Source organism: Micropterus dolomieu, linkage group LG04, assembly GCF_021292245.1.
Source record: "Micropterus dolomieu isolate WLL.071019.BEF.003 ecotype Adirondacks linkage group LG04, ASM2129224v1, whole genome shotgun sequence".
In the NCBI taxonomy this organism is placed as follows: domain Eukaryota; kingdom Metazoa; phylum Chordata; class Actinopteri; order Centrarchiformes; family Centrarchidae; genus Micropterus; species Micropterus dolomieu.
Window position 1 is genome coordinate 17,546,016 of NC_060153.1, and position 21,343 is coordinate 17,567,358.

Below are 21,343 nucleotides of genomic sequence, written 5' to 3' on the forward strand. Positions count from 1 at the left end.
CATTATTTTTCCAGAGGAAGACTGTTAAATGTGGAACGTGTTCCCTCTTGTGGTAACAAGTGCATGCTTCAACAACATGTACAGAGAGAGAGACACTAATGCAGTTTGTTGTTTTAGTACCATAAAACTTCAGTTGAAAGCTTAGTCCCAGTTAAACACCGGTCCCTTTTACTGGACTGGTGTGGCTACACGTTTTGACAAATAAACGCAAAAGGTATTAAAGGCCTGTCCCATATATAGGCAGTATGAGTTCAGTGATTGAAGCAAATAAAAGCCCGGGCTATTAATTGAAGTTTTACGGTAATAACTGGAAACCAAGACACTCTGATGTAAATCTGATGATGAAAATATTCTTTAACTGGAATGTTTGGGCCATAAGCTGAAGTACAGTTGACAAACGGTGTCATCGCAAGGTCCATTCAGTAATATATCACAGGAACTTCATCAGCACAGTGTGCTTGATCATTTTTAATTGCATGACGACTGAGTAAACTCCATCTGGACGAAGGCCTTGTAATATCACCAAATTCTCAAGAACAGCTACTAAATTGATCTTGAAGTGATGATTTTACACAATGTATAAATGAAAGTCAAGTCAAGAATGTACTTTGAAGCTCAGCTAGAGAGGTATAGCTTCATTTTGACTTTACAGAACAACTTAAAGCCTCCTAAATTGCATCCATGTTGCATCTACATCAAACAACGAGATTAGCATTAGGAAAAATATCACTATCTCTGCCATCTAAAAAGCTTGAAGTAATCCCTGGCTTAAATTTTGCCCGAGCTTTGTTTGTTCACTTCACCCTCTGAGATGCCTCAGTTATCAGAATTGTTATTGCTGTAGATGTTTTTTAAGGAATGTTGAAGACATTGAAATAAATAAAAGATGGGAAAGTCCCATATCCATAACTCCAATTCAGTCTTTTATGTCAAGTTCTTAAAGTTGTTTTAGCTCACTTCTTTAGGATGCACACATTACATTTACATGTATGTATTGCAACATACAAATGAGGTATGAGGGCTATCTCCGTCTGTTATTGACAAAGAGAAAACAACTACACACTATTTTAATCAGAAATGTCCTTTATTTCCCTATAAATGCTCCATTTTGACAGCCAACAGCAGTTATTACATTATTAAGATTTTTTTTGTAAACATTAAGTTAGCTGCAAAAGTAAAAACAAAACAAAAGAAGTTGTCTCCTCATGTTTACACTGTTGAGCCTAAATCTGGTGCCTTTAACTGGTTTCTCCTACTTGTAAAGACATGCAGGTACTCGGTACATTGCAGTAACTCAATGATTGAAACATCTTGCTTTTAACAACCCAAACTATTTACAGTGATTCATTTAAACTTCCTCTGTTGTGCATTCAACAGGAAAGAGACATTAGTAGTATAACATGAAACATGAACATGAAAAATAAAAACATGCCTTTAAGCAGCATTCAGGCACATCAGTGTCATCATGAAATAGATAATCAACCAGCTCCCTTTATAGCACAACACTGTGATTGTGAAGTTAATTAAATATAATACAGCCATTTTGAATACCATTTATGTAAATTGCTTCAATTTTGCAGTGCCAAATACGTGGTAGGCATTAAGTAGAATATATCTCATTTTGTCATTAGTCAGTAGGAACATTTCTCAAAATGATGCTTTTGAGAGACCATTATTCCAAAACACATTAAAGACGACACAAATAAGTTCTCAATATTTGTGTGTGTGTGTGTGATGCATCCATGTGGGCTAGAATAGTCAAAGTGACCTTGCATTCGTTTACCTAGTGGGCTCTTAGCCGCAGCAACATGTTGTTAAAAGCTCAACCTGCCCCATGCGTGGCACCGATTTAGTGACACCATTAGCAAAGCGTCATTTTGACTTGAAACGGCTTTCAAATGTCCTGTCTGAAGAGGGTCCACTGAGGCGTTATAAAAGTATAGTTTTAGCTTTGGAGCTGGGTTTCTTCTCCATCTTCGAGCTATACCTGCTGTGGACGCTGACTATTGTTCAGATCTAAAATGAAAAGCAACAAAATATTCTGTTTTGCACATACCTATGACTTTGTGTGTGCACAACAAAAAATCCACATTTCCTCATTTACCTCTGGTGTGTAACCACGCAGATAGTTTTTGGTCTTATTCTTATATGCCCAGGTTTGAGATATTCATCTCCAAGATTCTGCAACCACACCTATAAAACTGAGGAGAATGGAAATTTGTGCTGAAAGCATTGAACAGGAACATTTCTTTCCAGAAACAGTGTCCAGTGACTCTGGATAATCCAGGCCTCATTGTGGACATTGTTCATTGGAACATGTCTCTACAATTAAACAATTGCTATTTCCACCCCATTGTACCAGGGCTTATCAGAAACCAAAGCTGTCTGCATGACCACATACCACATACCACTACAGGTAAGTGAAAAATGTTTTTTTAGGTAACCCAACCCTTTTAATGCACCCATTTGCCCTCCATTAGGACAGTCCACTGGCCGTGAAACAGTTAGTTACACAGCAGCCGCATGTCGTACTGATCACAACTAGTTCACTAGAGGGCAGCATCCATCCACAAACAACAGACAGTCTGACTGAGAGGTCCTGTGTCCAGCTATTTGATATTTCTCTCACAAAGGCTTCTCTGTCTCTGAGGGGAATTCATGGCAGAACCCATCTTTTGAGGTCTTTTCATTCTGTTCAAGGTGGACAGATTTTGTTTTCATGGCGTTCTTGCAGAAAGAGTACATTCACACAGCAGTCACAAAACAACAAAGGCATTTTATGCAGTGCAATGATTATCAGCCTCTCAACAGTCTGTCATTTCCTTGTTCACTTGCCAATGCTAAAAGGCAGAATAAAAAACCTTTGGACCATGCAAGATGACTCACTTAACTGGAAGTGCTGTTGTCCTGGATTTATAAAAAAATACATGAATCTCAGTACCGGATTTTTCCTAATTAATGTTAATCACCGCTTCACCCTGATGATTTATCACACGCCATGATGAAGGATTTACTTTGGCAAATCCATTATGTTAATGTGACAGCAAGTAAGATTGAAATACACAAAATTGTCTTCATAGGTCTCTGTGATCCAACTCCATTCCTCTCCAGGCCTGTAGCTTCTTGTTTTCCGGCTCCCCTCACCAGGAATTCATGGTTCTGAATCAAAGTGCTCGCAATGTATCTACCAGAGGTGGTGCTCTTTAAGGAACAGCTGTATGGCACATCTGAACTTTTCCGCTTCAGGGAACTATGGATAGTCAGCCAACCCTTTTCATCCACACTTTTAGTAGTAGTAGTGTAAGACCCATCTGAGAGATTGTGGGAGCCATGAAACCAGTGCACATCTCCGTCTGGGTGGACATGGTTGAAGGTGCAGACGGGACCATCACTTGTCAAAACACCCTTAGAACTCCCACAACACTCTGCAAAGAAGACCATAAGAAGAGTTCAAAATTCAATAATGCAGTTCATGCACAAAACATTTGGGAATTTAATGTTCTCATTTAGCATAGCCACCATACCGACGTTATTTCCATTATCAAATCTACACCAATCGCAATGGAACAGTGGTGGCAAGTAACTAGGTATATTTACTCGAATACTGTACTGCAATTGCAAATGTACTTGTACTTCACTCACAACCTTTAGAAGGACATTTTATTCCTCTGTAACTTGTTACTTTGTAAATTGAGATTTTACACACAAAATGCAAGTGGAGTTTATAATATATGGTGCTTACCCATTGGTGTTTAACCATGAGCTGACCAGTAGGGCCCCTGGGCCACTGAGTGCTTAAAGTGTGAGTTGACCTCTAGGGCCCACATGCCCCATGTTGTATACATCAAGCGTAACTTCTGGGCCCCTTGGTACATATGCTTAAAATGAGCTATGCACACTACAATATGCAGGTGACATGATACAATATTCACCAACAAGTCAGCTCATTCAGGACAGTTTGAAGGGTGTCATATTATGGCAAGCGTTCATCATTTGACTTACTGTAACTAGCTATCACTTTATTTTAAGCTATAGCGACCCATGAACTACTAAAAACCGTAGCATCAACTCCGAAGACTCGTGTAGCACAGGTGCTGTGCGACAACAGTTGTAGTTTCACATGCTAGCAACAGCCTTTTTAAGGCATATGAAAGCTCAGATATTCAGAATTTGGATGTTATTAACTGGTGTATTTTATACTGAAGAACAAGCATTGAAAATCTCTTAACTTTGCTTTAACCACCAGACCTTGGCATCTAACCAAACCAAAACCTAAAGATCGAGCCGGAGGAACCCATGAGCTATGCCTCTTTGGAATTGTCAAACCAGGTGTCTAACAGTGATGTTATAATGAAAAAGGCTAATGCAATCTCATATCGAAGTTGGACATAAACTTTGCCAACAAACTCATCCATTTCAAGTCTGTCATGTCTGACACTGAGGATGAGAAGTGTCCAACTAAAATGCAGGGCATTTGATTAGATTGTTGTCAGGGAAGAGAATTTCAACATGACAAAATATGACAAAAAATACGTCTGAAATAAATTGCCTACTGCAGCTTTAAATGAAAATTATGAGTACTTATGCCACCACTGCAAATGAGGTAACTAAAAAGGGCAGTCCAGTGTTTTGTACATTGATGACAGAAGTTTTACAAATGTTGTTTAAAAGAATGAAGAAAGAATAGACTGACCTTTTAACTCCACTCTTGTATGTCCATATGGAGCTCCCTGGTTGGAGTGTAGTTTGCAGGTGTAGCGCTTTCCACTCTCCAGGGGCTGCACTTTTTGAAAGATGAGGGACAATTGTCCGTGTTCATACTCACAATGGAAGTCACTTGTATCTGTAGTATGTCTGTGGTGTGTGGTGATGGTTCCTTCACTGTCCACAGAACATAAGGTTGTTTTGTTGTGGGTCCACCCCATATGTATGACTGATAGTCCATTTCTAGATGAGGACACGTCACAGTTTAGGGTTACCTGTTGACCACACTCTGCACTGATCTTGGGACTCACACTTAATTTCGCCAACTCTGTTGACAAAGATACAGATATTGTACTGAGATCCAATGGAAACAAAAGTTTCTTGTTGCTTCATTTGTATCTTACAGTTAGGATTATTATTAAGACCACCATAGTGTTACACCTCACACTTTTAGAACATTACACCTTGGTCTCCCTTTAAACTTTCAAAAGAAAAAGAGGCTTTTTCCTCCTGCTCAGATCATTTTGAAGATTTGTTTCTGCAACTTGTATTTGTGACAGACATATCCTTTTTAGAAATATGTCTACTGTACAAATTAGTTTAAACAATTTTCAACAAGTTTCACATACCTTGTGTCGTGAGAGTGAATGCAGTTAGAAGACAGTGAATGTGCAATGCCGTGAACCCCATTGTCACCTCTGTTGCATTTCACTGTGACATGGAGAAGAATCTGATTAAAACAGATCTCAATATATAAACACTACAATTTTTTGGGCAGGCAGATTGAAACCTTAAGATTAGCAGGCTGATTTATCCCCCAGATTTAAAAAAGTTCAGTGGAACTGACCTCAGGACGACTGGATCTTCTCCTCAGCTCCAGTGCTTGTAGATTCTGATTCCTTATTGTGCTTTTTGTATATTTATCGTCCTACAGACCTGCCCTTAAGTGCAGAACGTTAATGATTGCACACTTCCTTATCGTTCTCCGCGTTCCAGCACACACCCTACACAGTGATAAGCCTCCTGGATATTCTCCTTCATAATTCTGTAGACAGACGGAGAGTGAGAGCCTATTCATGAAGCTGTACAAGCTGCCACAAGAAGAGACTTGTATGACTTCCTTTGATGTGTTACAACAGTGTTCTGCTGTGTCATTTAATTTCACTCCACTTTCATATAGACTTTTGCCATGAAGTCATCACTATCTGATGTTGTCCAGACTCCATGGAATAGCCAAAGGGGAAACCCTTGTATCTATTATGTACCAAAAAGTCCCTCTCACTTAGTCACTTCATGGGAAGCAGCGGCATAGATTTTAGTAATGACCTTCACACAGCACACTCATATCAACACCAAACAAATAGAGTCAAAGTGGTCTCCTAAACCACTAAAAAAAAATGTTGCTTTTCATTGATTTTACTTTACTTTGATCATATGTATCCAGTTTTATTTCTATTTCAAATATACTTTAAATTTAATTTAAAAAAGTAATCGCCTGCACCGTTGACAAATCTTCAAAAGAAAGAAACATATATCTATACTTTACTTCAAGTGCCCCCCTTTGTTTTACTGTAAAGGTTTCTTCTTGAAAGCTGTTTAGGAGACCACTTTGTTTCGCTGATCCCTTTGGGTGACCTCTATGAGACACCAGAGTTAAATTTTGGAAAATAGGGAGAATGTGTCCCTGATGTGCCCCTGGTGATAGGGAAGCTGTATGTTTCACTGAAAATCGTGCTAAATGCAGCTCTAATGTCCATACATGCCACCTTCTTATGTGTTTATCAAAGGCTAATGATTTATTTCTTCTTTCTGCAAATACCATGAGGAGACCCAACGACTAACAACTATTGTCAGTTGCTTGTGACTCCCTGGTGCAGAACTTCATCATTGTCCAAAAACCAATTAGAGCTATGCCATTGCATTCAGTGACACTTATTTTGAAAACTGTCCATTGCTACATTTTTATCTCTAGAAAGTAACTCACTTTCAGCTAGATGTCACTGAGGATCCTAGGGATTCTGTGTTTACACTGCTTTATCAGGTTGATGAGCTGAGGGGAATAAACTACATCAAGTATGCCATCTTGTGCCCCACTGTAACCCTTCAGTGTCAATGAACAATAGGGTTCATGTAAATGTGTGATTTTGTGTGAAAATATAAAATGATAGAAAGCAAAATCAATATAGACAAATATATCCGATACTAAACTAATAGATTTTTGTTTAATTAAGTAATGGCACAACATTTTATGGCTAACGTCTTTTCATTTTTTCTCATATGCATCTACACAACAACTTTTCCAGTCATAAGCATAAGCATTGATTTTCGGTGGCTCTTATTTGGACACTTACAGAATGAGTGTTAATTAGAAAGCTGCTTGTCCAGTGTGCGACAGAGGCAAAGTAATTTACTTCAATGAGCACTGGGAGACAAGGGGCGACAAGGAGCAGAGCAGTTCCTGCCAATAAGATCTCATTTACGACACTTACATTTTCAACTGTGAAAATGAGTATAAATGTTGTGTATCAAGGAATCATTCCAGGGCAGGTTTGTTAACCATATGTCCTTCTTCAGTGTAAACCTTTTTTACTCTGGTTTCCATAACTCTGTTCCAATCACAGAATAATGGAAGATAAACGGATTGTAGCTGCTTTTCTTAACTTGTACATGGCTACATGGGGTTATTTGCATTGACATCAGTAACATGAATTAAATGTGAAGGAAGATATCAGGTTGAAAGGACCCCTGCTGAGGGTTATTGTTGTTGTACAACACAAGGGAATTTGAATGCACCAAGGTGCAGAAATCCTACAGCCCAATTAGAGGGCTGTGGATGTGAGATAGAGTTACCATGTGTAATTATCTTTTCCTCCCTCCAAATGGAAGCAGCATCTTGCTGTCTGGGTTCAGACAAACAGCATGAAGTAATGAGGCCTCCACTTATTTCAGCAAGTCACAGCAAGTGTGCCGATGCAGAGGAGCTGAACTGTAGGTGGGCGAGTTGCTTTGTGGGTAAAGTAGGTACCAGATATTGACAAGGAAGAAGAATGTGTAGAATAAAAAAAGACAATTATCTGGTTTGGCTGCGTCGATTTTGATACTTTTCTTTAGACTGTCCATCATGAGTGACAATGTTATAGAAGTGCAATGCTAAATCAATGGATTTTTCTTTTAAATTTAGGCAAGTACAACTTGTTTAAGGTTAGGTTGTGATTGTGATCTTAATCAACTCTTAAATGTGTACCTCAAATGTCAAAAATGATTAAAACAAAAAAAACAGGAATAGGGTTTCTAATGTTAGTTAAGAGAATTAAAAGAAACCAACATTTTGGTAGGACAGCGGGTTGTGAAACCGTCAGACACTTTAAATGTCATACCGTACCACAAGAGGCTTTGCAGTGCTACAATAATGTCACACTGTCATAATTTACATGGCCACGAGATGTTGCTTCTTATTAAAACATAAGCATCAGTCATTTTAAAGCATTTTAATGGCTGATGCTGTAGTCTGTCTGGTGAGGAGCTTCACGTACCTTGTTATGGCAGAATCCGTGCAGCTACACGTAGATAAACGTGTTCTGAATCCCCTGACCATTTTCTTCATTTTACTGAAATTCGGAAAAAAATACTGCATTAGTCTCCTGATCTATTACTGCCAGTGTTATAACGATTCTGTATTAGAACATTATAAATGCACATAATATATGCATGTGCCTAATGTAATGAATTCTTCTTCCTGCTGTAGCTTTGGTAGTTACGACCCAAATACAGTATGGCTACTTGGAACAGCACAACAAAATAGCATTCATGTTAACCCTTGGTCCTCATCTTGACAGTAAATCTAAGCAATGGAATTATAGGTAGACTTGTCTCATCAGTACCATTCCCACAAGCCAAGCAGACAAACTGATACACCTTTAGAAGTGGCTGACTTTTCTGAAGAGGTTATCTACCTGACACTCTCCAGTGAGCCTGTAGGCTTCACTCAGTGTTGCGGCTGTGCAGACCTGAAATCTGCTCTGAACTATCAGTGTCTCTCCATCACTGTGAACCCTTCCCATCAGGGAGAATAGCACCTACGCCTCTGCTCTTAACAGTCTGAACTGTTTAGCACTTTAGCAAAGCTCCAGTTTATTTAGTCACACTTTGTGCATTTGCTGCTGTATTGCATCATATGTTTTTCTTTTATTATCTAATTATATGGTGTTGTCCTTTGCCCTGTCCTGGCTTTTATGAGCACATAGCACATGAGCTATTGTCAGCTATTGCACAAATATTACATCTTGAATCCACAATCTGGCCCTCATCACACTCGTGACCCTTGTGGTTCTCTTAAGTCTATTGCATTATCAGCCACTACAGAATAATGTCAATGCTTTCACTGCTTAGTCATCTATTGGCTGAGTCATTCGTCCTGCTTCTCAAATTCTGGCTGCTAGTTTTATTGCTGAAATGTTGATCATCATTTGTACATTGTTTTTACTATAGCTGCCAACATTACCATAATCCCCATTATCTTTTTTGTATGAACCCTGACCCTTGTCAACCAGTACTCCTGTGCTGGAAAACTACCAGCCTCCTGGTTTGCTGTGTATCAGGCTCTGTTTTGCAGGTAGTCAGTCCAAATAGGCAAACAAAGAAAGAGGGATTGGCCAACAGGCATAACAGAAAGGCTTTGTATACAGGTGGGTGTGGAAGTCAGGTGATGACTGTAATAGGCCTTTTTCACAGAAGACATTCACAGTAGGAAAAACACAGGTGTAAATAATGAGAATGACTGAATTCCCTTTAGCTGTTTCAGTTTCATGGTCCTCGTATTGTTTCACCTGGCTTACTGACATGACTCACTGCAAATTACACAGAACCATTTTTATAGAGCCAGACAGGGCCTCCAGTTTAAACAAATTGGGGGTCCATCACCTCTGTCAAGATTGAAACTCAGTGAAGTACAGAAATTACTGAGATCTGGAAACAGACAGAATTCCAACAGGGCAAGAGACACAAGCCCTCAGATGAGGGGGTAGGTTGTAAACAACCCCACAGTTTAGCCACATTATCTAAATGAACTTAATTTAGAGTGGAAAACTGTATTTAACATACAGTTGAGTAATAATTATAATGTTTGCTGTGTCACCCAAGATTGGCCAATCAAACTTGATTTAGGAAAGCATTACTCCACAGGTCCGTAATTTCTGAATAATTCTAACAAAATCTAAAAATCTATGAAGTGTCCTGGTACTAATTATAGGGAAATAGTAAAGAGTTAATCAATTCTAATTAATTAGAATTAGAAGACCAACATGTAGACAGTGTTTGAGTAAGTGCACAGCAGGTCAACTGAAATTGAAAAATGTAAAATGTTGTCAGGAAGCAAGCATTCAATTACACATATATGGAAATAAAGCATACAGTAATTAATGCATATTAAATTAATATATAATAATAACAATTATTCTCATTACATTTCCTAGGAAATTATTATTAAATTACAGAACCAATTAAAAAAGTCACCAGGACTGGATCATTCCTATTCCTTGCCCTACAGTATCTGACTTCTCTGATGGTTCTGCTTTCCCAGATCTCAGAAATTAACTTGGTGAGTGCAATAATGCTATTAAAAATAGACCATTTTCCTGGCAAACATTTTCATATTGCAGTTAAACATACTAAATGACACCAAGGAAACCAGGGGCTTTTGGGCTAGTGGGGATCTGCAGCACTGGAGCAGGTTCATATTTTTCCCTGTCTATAATCTCTTTTTGGCTACGAGTGCACACATCCACACACATGTGAAATAGACAAATATAAATGTTCTGCTGAAATTCACTGTCTCATATAACAGGAAAAACACTCTCAGACCCTTCCTGCATGACAGCATGTTGCATGGCATGTTGAGTGTTATCCTGTACTTTATTGCTGTGGGGACCAGATTATCCATAATGAGTTTTATCTGGGGCTTTAACATGATTTGCAGTAGGTCTATTAAACGGATGCAGTTGTTCAGCATCTGGTAAATAAATTTGACAGTAATTCTGCTCTCAAGAGAGTCCAGCTGAGTTTAAATCGCTCTCTGGACCTGTTGCTACGGTTATTAGTCAGGTAGATTTAGTTGTAGAAAGTCTGGCGATTGGTGAAGATTAAAATTTGAAAAAGTTGTCACACTCATAGAAACTTTTTTCCACAGGGCCTGGATGATATCAAAGATGCAGTGTCACCAAGCTCAAAATATAGAATTATTTATGTGACCTTTTCTGGGTGTCACTTATGTTAGATGAATCATCTGTGGCTTCAATAGCTAATATTTCAATGATTTGAAACATTGGCTAATATTCTAATTACGACCAATACAAAACACAGCAATTATGTACCTCAGTGCATAAATTTTTTTATAGAATAAGATAGCACCAAACAGAAGTTGTGAGGTTTTTAAAATACAGAAATGGAAACATGTTTAAGATTATTGCATTACAGGAGCCGTTGAACTTCCATTGCATCACAGTCTTGAAGATGATGGTACAAGCAGCACCAATAATTCCTGTGTATATAATTCCTGTTGAAGACTTTAGCTGTTAAACCCCCCAGAGCTCCACTAAAGCTCAGCCGCAACGAGATTTAAAGAATATAAGCCGTGCTGGCACTTAACTCTAAAAGTTCAATAAGAATCTCAGTTAAAATATGTTGTATACTGCTGCAAGTTTCCATTTTAAATGTTTGCTGCATTAGGGGTAGCTGAACTGAAGCCTCCATGTTTTATGTTCGAAGAAACATATCTAGTTCTCTTTTCAGTCAGTCAAAAAAATGTTATGGACAAATAATTATAATAAAAATAAAATATACATAATTTTTAATAGGCTGTACAATCTTTACATACAAACAGCCAGCTGTGGCTAACAACTTTGTATTAGGTTTAAAGACTCAGAGATGACAACTAATACAAATAGGAACATAATCTCAGTTTTTTTTTCCTTAAAGGTGACAGCCCCGCTGCTTGGTTCTCACTGTTGTTGACTTGCTTTTTGTTTTCTGGGCTGCAGACCTGATTGCCAGGTTATCAGCTGCATGGAATACACCTGGGCCCAGTGAGCCCCATGTATATAAGCCAGAGCAGTAGTTGTTTGAACTTCCTCATCTTAAAGCTTGCGTTGTGGTTTTGCTTATTCTGTTACAAATAAATCACTTTGTTATTGAGTTTACCCGTGTGCCTCCCATTTTTATTGCAGTCCAAGATATGATATGGATTACATTACTTATTGACATAAAAATCTGCACAATATTTAGCTTGTTCAGAAATTCCTAGAGGATGAGTTCCTGAACAGGGGGTGAATCACTTAAACAGACAAAGGAGAGGAAAGCATTTATAATATCATTCACTACTGTGTTTGCTTGTGCATTTGTTTTCCGTTTTACAAAGGGAATCCTTATATAAATATACAGTACATTATTCATGGAGGATTTGGACAAGACGAAAGGAAAATTAATTATAAACACACAAGTGCTCAGTGTTTTCTGGGTGAGGTTAAGTTTCTTTTGGTTTCTCACTTGTCCTTCCTTTCTACTTCTTAGTGCAACAAGTTGAAGTGTATTACTTACCAGTCAAATCTTGAAGAACGAGTTACAATGTGTGTAGAAAGAGGAGAGCTTGCTAAGCAGGTCTATTAAATACACTCTCAATAACCACATTATACCCTTACCTGCCCTTTCAGCCTTTCTACTTGCCCTCCCTTCTCAACATTTTTTGACTGCTTATTCCAGCCATAAGCGGTATGGTTGTAGTGCTTAGTATAGCCATTAGTGGTGACTAGTGACTTCTAGAAAATGGCAGGATAAAATCAACCCCTCTCCTCCTGAAGAGCTGTAAATCAGAGGAGCACAGGAGCAAGTCCCCAAATTGTACAGAATTTGTTTTGTGAGCAAAAAAGCAAAGCAGCTCAAGCAAAAAATGAGTTTTCTTGTTGAAGTGGCTGTGTACAGGTAGCAAGTGACTCACCGCTCAAAAAAACAAAATTGAGCCAATTTTCCCCAAACTGTCACAGGAGCGCCTCAGTGGATTGCTGCAGGGTAATGATTGTCGACTTTAGCTGTGGTGTTTTTTAAGGACAAAGGTTTGAAGAGACTAGAAGTACACTGCATGCTCATTCCTGTCAAACTGAGTTTATACACACTTTGAGAAACAGGACTTCTCAGCTTACTTAAGAATTTTGAATTGAAAGTGTGAGTGAACATGGATGAATTTCAGAACAAGCTAATTCTATTTACCTGCATCTGGAATGTGACTCAGCCAGCCATGTCAGATAAAATCAGCAGCGTTCAGGGACATTTTGAATTCATTTAAGGTCCTTCTCCTTATACACAAATCACTTAATGTGCTAGGACCAAGCTACATTGCTAACTCCCTTGTTTGCTACTTGCCTTCAAAAACACTGCAATCATCTGCTGCTGGTTTATTGGAGGTTCCCAGAAACATTTGAAAGAAAATCAGGGATTCAGCCTTTGTCAATTATGCCACAAAGCTATGGAACTAGCCTACCTATAGATATAGTAAAGATAGTAAAGCCAGCTCGCTAAATATTTTTTTAAAGAAAATGAAAAACGTGTGTTTTCACACCTGAACTGTTAAGACATGCTTGCACCAACAAACAGACACATATGCTGACTATCACTCAGAACTTGAAACACTCATGTATATGATTACATTCTTAAAGAAGAGACCATTATCCACTCACTTTATGAGCCACCAGGAGATAGAGTGACACATCCAGCATGTTCAGGTCAATGATATCTGCTATCCAGTTTACCCATAAACCTGAACTCCAGACTGTTCTCTGCTAACAGCCTTGCACAGACCACGGCAACACCTGATATGATTCCCCTGCTGTCCCTCCCCACCCTCTCTCTCTGTGCCCTCTGTCTGAAACCTTTGAGGACATCTCCGTCACACACAATCATGAATCACATTTATGAGCAGATATGGAAGCTTGGCTGCACTCATAAACACACCACCCAGCCCAATTTCGCCCATAAAGACAACTATCCCACAGTTAATGTCTATTGGAAGGTTTGATAGAGGGTACAGAATGAGAGCATGCTGGAATGAGATGAACCATTCTGACGGGTTTGGGTGAAGTTGGGTTCAGTTTCGAAACTGAACAGAAATGACATGCTCATTTTAGGATCCTGTGAAGTTAAGTCTGGTCTAAAGGCTGCACTCAGTCTTTTAAGATGAAGAGCAAAAACATCACATTCACAGTCATTAAACACGACAGAATTCCTACATTCCACATCTGTCAATTTAATAAGCTCTTTCTCTTGCTTGTTTTCAATAATCTTTTTAATGTATTTTCCATGCAAATGATATAAGTGTGATAGAAAGAAGATTTGGTATCACAAACAATTCATTATGGTCCAACTTTTATTCTTGATGGTCAGAAACTGACTTTGAAAAGGAGCAACAACTTCAAAGTGCAGACAAGTGACGGACCAGAAAGAAAATGTTTGTAAGCTTTAAAGTTTTTGACACACCACAACATATTCATCATCATGTCACATCTCAGTGGGAAAGTCCACAAAGGCCATCAGATCAATGAAAAATATTCTTGATGTTTTCAAGCCATGAATGCAGATAATTGGTTGGCTCTCTGGCATCATATGATTTTAAATGTAATTTCTTTTAACACGTTTGAAAGGACACAACATCACTGTTAGAAGTGGCCTGTCATTATATTGAGGTACTGTAGCAGAAATTACCCTTCAGTGGTTACAAAAAGCTGCAGCTACTACATGAACATTGAGGTATTAAGGAGCATTGTGCTTTGCCATCAGTGGCCTCAATCAATCTCACCATAATTTACAGGCTGTTATGAGCTTCAAAATGATGCAATTGAATAATCTTGATTGTAGTGCAGCTGCCTGCTGCAGCTGGAAGGAACAGAAATCTAAGGGATTTGAGATTGGAGAGATCAGTAAAAACTGTTTTCAATGGTTAAAAGTCAACCCTACCGCAAGGCTCGAACACTGATATTGGGCAGGTCTGCAAAACCTTGGATTATGTAAAATGACAACGTTTTTAAAATATGTTTTCCACAGAATGTCTGTGGTTGGCAACGGCAGTATGATCAAAGGGAACTCAGTCACTGCGTATGTGAAAAAAAGTTTTATAAAGCCTTTTATGGCTCCAGAGGGAGATATGCAAAATCTTATGAATTGTCTTGAATTTTGTCAGTTGAGGTAATTTAAAGAACACAAGTTTGAAAATAATCTGGGGGTGTGGAGTTGGGAAGAAGTGAGTTTAATAGACCCCTGTACCCCTGAACAACCCCTCAACTCTGCTTGAGGATAGCGGATCAAGGCTACATTAGCAATGAGTAGCATAACACACTCTGACCGAACAATGAGAGATCGAGTTGCACTCCGGGTGAAGTCTTTAAGCCTTTGACTTAACCTGAGTGCAGTAGCAAAAAACACACAAACACCTGATTGACAAGGCACTAGGACTGTGTTTGCACCACTGCTGGCTATACAAGGACACAACACTGGAAGTTCATGCCATTTTAAACACACAATATGTGACAACAAGGCTTACTCCCACCATCAAAATAACCATTAAGGAGATCAGAGGCATGTTTTTGCAGAATCAGGAAGCTAATCTGGCTCAGAGCATGCAGGCTAGCTGGCCTACCTTCTTAGCAAACGTACAGCCACGCTAAAACTTAACGCCAATGTTTGCTAACACAGAGGATTAGTCTCCTCTGTTTGCTTGCACTTTGAAGTTGCACATGTGTTATTGCAGCATTACTGGGCCTAAACATATCCTTTATTTTGGCTGGACTCCCAGATATGATTCTAGCTTCTAAAGGTGTTTTATGATAGGATGATTAAATGTGGTTCAACTTGCCTCAGTGAAAAAGATGCCCCCTTATATGATTAACAACACTCAAACAACCACTTCACACAGCTAGAGATTTAAAGTGGGTGTGTTTGCCTTAATTACAAAAAGGAAATGATTATGGTAATTACACTGGAAGCACGCAGGGATCTCTACACATTTCATCCTCTCATCCATCTACGATTGAGAAATTATTTTTAATTTAATCGAAAGACATCTGCATTTAGACAGATGTCCACATGCTGGTGCTTATAATGCAGTTCCCTTTATTAATCGTTAGTGCTTCACCTTGAATTTGGCAAAGGTGAGTCTGCATCCCAACATAATCACAAACAAAGGATGAACCAGGAGGAGGAGCCATACATTAACAAGAGTCTATAGCCACGCTAGCAGCTCTGAGAGGCTGTAAAATTTGTTTTTAATCTGTAGCAGACATGGTGAAGTAAATGTAATGATTATGTCGGTCAAGATTAAGGTCAGTGTCAAAATAAAGGTCTTTGACAAACTTTATGAAAAGGGTTTATCATGTTGAAAGTGAAAGATGTGTGTGACAGTATTACATAGTTTATTTTTATGAGGATGGTGTCAGCGCTTTATGATGATAGATTTTATAATTATATGTAGTGTTGGGTTAGTGACGATGTCAAATGCACTTGAAGGTTGTTGGTCATAAAGCAAAATATTGGACCAATTAAAATCTTGATCTGATGATGATGTTAGATTAAAAGTCCAGCCAAAGTTCACAAATGCCTCTACCAATTGCACGGTAATCCATCCAGCAGTTGTCAAACAGCCAATATTCATCAATAAAAGTTGTCTTACTCTCTGCATGTTTAACCTGGAACCCTACTGAACATCACATGCTGTGAAATTCAATTAGAGATGTAAGCTGTACTTTGAGGAATAGGACTCGTAGATTTATGGCACATTATTTAAGGCACTATTAACAGATATTTGCAAATTCAATCACAACATTTAAGAAATCAAAATATGTAACAAACATATACACCAACTAACAATATAACTGTGTGATTTCTTAAGCCAAGATTTTTGGTGTTACATTTGATCCTTGTGTCTCATACATTTTAAGAAGTCACACACTGTTAACAGTTTTATTTCATGGTAAATAATGTGTTAGCTTTTGTTTATGTTCAAGTCCAGTGTCTAGTACTCTCTATTATGGGGAGTACATTATGACTATGTATGTAGACTTCCGAGCAGCTTCTTCCCTCAGGCTGTGAGACTCCTTAATACACTCCACTATGTAAAATATTTTTTATTTCTATGGCTTGTTATTTATCCACACATCGAATGTAAAAAGTGAACTTCAACTTCATTGCATTATACAACCATGTTGTAAAATGATAAATAAATCTACTTTAAACAGACCTGGTATGTTGTAACTTTTTACTTTAAATGATTGTATAGCCACCATCTCAATGTCAGTCTTAAAATGTTTCTATTGTAAAACCAGTAAGTTTACCACTCTAGTCTCAAACTGTCTGCGACTCACAGCGCGAGGGTGGGTCCTCTTGATTACTATCCCGGCATACGCTGGTATCCCATCAGCTAGGCTGAGCTGATTCGTGCTGTTATCAGGTATACACTTTCGATGGACGTGTGGCATGAGAGCATGTGAAAAGTGTCAGTTGCATGAGTCTCATGGTCAATGTGTGAGCGCTGGCAGCTCTGGCCATAGGGAGGTACTAATTCAGCTGACGACATTAAGGTCTGTCCAAAAGGAAATAACATATTAATGCTCTTGACATAGCAATGCAAACTAAATGGGTATTGCTGTTCAGTTTAGTACAGCTACATACACACACGTCCACTGGGTAAAGCTGCACTAGGGAGGGAAGGAAACACATTTCCTTTAACCTTGTTAAGAATGATGGACTGAAGTGTTTGTGTTAACCTAGAGGGTGCCAGCCCTCTTCCCCTGGTACAACATTTTCAGTCCAAACTTTGTGTACAGCAATTTCTCATCTTCATTAGATTCAATTGCAATCTTTCTACCAAAAGAAAATCCAACCTGTAAGTTTGCATTCAATGTACTGTATATTGAATTACAAGTGTGCTCTGTCCACCGCTAAAGCAATTTATTTCTCTCATTTAATCAGTAACAATAAACACAATCCTGGATTTACACTTTAGCCAAAACAGCCATGTGGTAGTCTTTGTAGCTAATATTTGTGTTTATTTATTTTCAGCTGGAAAATAATTGAGATTAGATACAAAATTAATTCCTCATCTCCAGCTACTTCTGCACAAATGGTAGTGTAATATTTATATACTGAATCCCAAATAATATCTGCTTTTATACATTTTTATAGAATCAATTTAATGTGTGTTTTCTACATCAAATATGGAGTACTTCAGGGCTCTCTTCTTGGCGATGCTGTTCTCTCTTTATATTTCCCCTCTTGGACAATTTATAAGCAGTGATGGAACGCTCAGCTGTATGTGACTGTAAAGGTGATCATTACGACATTATTAATTGAAAGGCCTCCTTGTTTGCTGTGAAAAGCTCCTGCTTCTAAATTCTGATAAAATTGAGATACTAGTCATTTTCACTGTTCAACATAGACACCAGTTTGATCAACCAACAGTAACTCTCGATAACTGTGTGATTTTGTTTGACAGCCGAGAATCTTGGTGTTAAGTTAGTTCTATATCACACAGGCTCCGCCCTCTACTGGACTCTATGGATACTACCTCCTCCAATCACACACACGCACTTGCCCACTGAAATTTTTATTCTGCACATAGCCGACCAATAGGACGTTGCTACCGATATGTGCGTGACGTATAAACAGCAGTGTCCCTACTGACTCAGCATCCTTTTTTCTTCATCACACAGCAAACTGCTCACTGAATTCACCACCTCCACGGATGGAGTCGCCACTTCAAATTCATCTTTGCACCCGGGCGAGGGGAGCCATGTTCTGCCCGGACGAGTCCAAGACCCCCGCCAGCTGACCTGCGGCTGGGGAAGGGAGCGACTGGCTGACTGGTTAAGGAGGGAGAGAGACCAGGGAACGCTGCCACACCCGTCTCGTGTTCAAGAAGCCATCGTTTTACATGTGTAACTCTGCATTCCCAGCATGCTCACAAGGACTCGCATGGGCGCATTGCTAGCACACCGGCAGTGAAACCGTGATCCACCTGCAGGTGGAGTCAGGCACGTTCAGCTGAGAGAGCTTTTCCTGCAGCAGGGCTGGGATGATGGTGTTAAAAGCAGAGCTGAAATCCACAAACAGGATCCTGGTGTAGGTTCCTGGGGAGTCCAGGTGCTGGAGGATGTAGTGAAGGGCCATGTTTACTGCATCATCTACAGACCTGTTGGCTCTGTAGGCGAACTGCAGGGGGTCCAGGAGAGGGTCTGTAATGGATTTTAGGTGGGACAACACAAGGCGTTCAATGGACTTCATAACCACAGGTCAGGGCGACGTGTCTGTACTCGTTTAGTCCAGTGGTCCTTGATTTCTTGGGGACAGGGATGATAGTGGAGGCTTTGAAGCAGGCTGGCACATGGCATGTCTCCAGTGAGGTGTTAATATTGTCACTGGAGACAGCTGATCAGCAAAGTGCTTCAGGGTGGATGGGGAGACAGAGTCCGGCCCAGCTGCTTTGCGGGGTTTCTGCCTCCTGAAAAGACCGTTGACTTCTCTCTCTGTGATGGAGAGAGGAGGGGAGGGGGTGGAGCTGGCCAGCTCTGAGGAGGGAGGGGAAGAAGTGGTGGACCAAGGCTGAAGCTGAGCGGAGGAGTCACAGGGAATGGTGTCCGATTGACTCTCAAAGCGGCAGTAGAACTGGTTCAGCTCATTTGCCAGGCGAGAATCGTTTATGGAGTGGGGGACTTTGGGTTTATAGACAGAAGTGGCGTAGTTTGCAGAGAACTCGTTCTTTAGTCTCTCTGAGTACAGTTGTTTAGATTCTCACACCTCCCTGCTAAACCTGTACTTTAACGCCCTGCAGCCGGCCCTGTCACCACTCCTAAACGCCTCCTCCTTTGCCAACCTCATCTGTCTAAGCTTAGCTGTGAACCAGGGTGCGTGTTGGTATACATGTGTCCTCACAGAAGCTGATGTAGGACGTCACAGCCTCTGTAAACTCATCCAGGTTGTTGGTAGCATTCTTGAAAACATCCCAGTCAGTGCAGTCCAAACATGCCTGGAGGTCCTCAACAGCTTCACTAGTCCACTTCTTTGATGTCCTCACTACAGGTTTACAGAGCTTTAGTTTTTGCCTGTAAGCGGGAATCAGATGGACCATCACGTGATCAGAGTGACCCAGTGGAGCTCGTGTGACGGTGTGATAGGCACTGCTAACTGTGGTGTAGCAGTGATCCAAAGTGTTCCCCTCTCTGGTTGGGCACTTTATAAACTGTCTGTATTTGGTGAGTTCTTGGCTGAGATTTCCCCTGTTAAAGTCACCGAGAACAATAACAAGGGAGTCCGGGTTTGTCTGCTCCACACACAGTATCTGGTCAGCCAGCATGCGCTGTGCGTTGTTGGCGACATGTAAACACCGACCAGAGTGAATGAAGCAAACTCATGGGGGGAGTCAAACAGTTTACAGTTGATGATAAAATATTCCAGATTAGGAGAACAGTGCTGCTGAATCAATGTCACGTTGGTACACCAGCCATTGTTAATATAAAAACAGACACCTCCACCTTTTGTTTTGCTGGAGAGCTCTGTGTCGCGGTCCGCTCTGTACAGTTGGAAGCCTGCCAGCTGCAGCGCGGAGTCCGGTATCAGCTCACACAGCCAGGTCTCCGTGAAGCACAGAACAGAAGATGAATAAAAGTCTCTGTTTTTCCCCACCAGAAGCTGAAGTTCGTCCAGTTTGTTGCACAGTGAGCGCACGTTGGAGAGAAATATTGCCGGTAGCGGTGTGTGGAGTACCCGCCGGCGAAAACGCAAAACCGAGCCAGCTCTTTTCCCTCTCCTGCGGCGCTTCACAGCGCGCGAGCAACGACAGCGAGCGAGCCCTTCACCAAAACAATAATTCCACTGATGACGCAAGAAAAGTTGGAATTAAATCCGCTGGAGTTGTTCACCTGATGTTCATGAGCTCCTCCCTGGTGAATGAGCACCGGCACAGCCGAAAACTGAATTAACACACAAAAATAAAACAAAACAAAGCGCACCTAACACCGAGGCAGCTATACTCAGCGCCATCTTGAATGATACAGCAACTTCTGCTGAAGCAGGCTGTCTTATGGCATCTCTGCGCATGCATGCTGGTGCAGCCCGGCAACTGGTTCACCGCCTGAAAGACACCTATTTCATGTCGAGGTGACACAGTAACAGGGAGATGTCTATGAAGATTCTCAGTCATCCAGGTCATATTTATCCAACGAAGGTTAAAATCAAGGGCAACTGGACTTGGTTGAAGATACTGGAAGACGTTTCGTCCCTCATCCAAAGGACTTCTTCAGTTCTGACTGACTGGCAGGGAAACTCAGCTATTTAACCTCAGTGGGGTCGTTATCCCGGGTCATCGATACCGCTGGTTCGTTAGTGTTCCTTGTTGCTGTGACGACAGTCGTTACAGTCGTTAAGACTACCTGTGGCCAAGACTGAACGACCATCGTTGGTATCTTCACCTGAGGTCAATAGGTTACGTTTGTTGAGTTTCCTGGGAAGTGATGAAAGGACAGCATTGTAAGTGGGGGATAAGTGGTGGCGTAGACCCCCTCCCCTGTTCAATGACGGCTTCTCAACCCTGGTGTAGATGGCTTCCTTGACA

At 40.2% G+C, this 21,343-nt stretch overlaps 1 protein-coding gene across 3 annotated transcripts in view; it reads right to left on the minus strand.

Annotated features, from left to right (window-relative positions):
- Nucleotides 1-1,093: 1,093 nt before the first annotated feature.
- The window catches only part of LOC123969191, a 27,118-nt gene continuing 6,868 nt past the window's right edge, over nucleotides 1,094-21,343 (minus strand). For 2 of the 3 annotated variants that reach the window (XR_006824667.1, XR_006824666.1), the window contains exons 2-6: nucleotides 8,238-8,312; nucleotides 5,552-5,749; nucleotides 5,334-5,415; nucleotides 4,694-5,032; nucleotides 1,094-3,425 (exon numbers count right to left, since the gene is read on the minus strand). Coding sequence is in view for 1 of the 3 variants with exons in the window: in XM_046046337.1 (XP_045902293.1) it covers nucleotides 3,028-3,425; nucleotides 4,694-5,032; nucleotides 5,334-5,394 (798 nt within the window). In the remaining 2 variants the exon portion in view is untranslated. Of the gene's footprint in view, nucleotides 3,426-4,693; nucleotides 5,033-5,333; nucleotides 5,416-5,551; nucleotides 5,949-8,237; nucleotides 8,313-21,343 lie in introns of those variants that run through there. The other variant, XM_046046337.1, reaches the window with a different exon arrangement.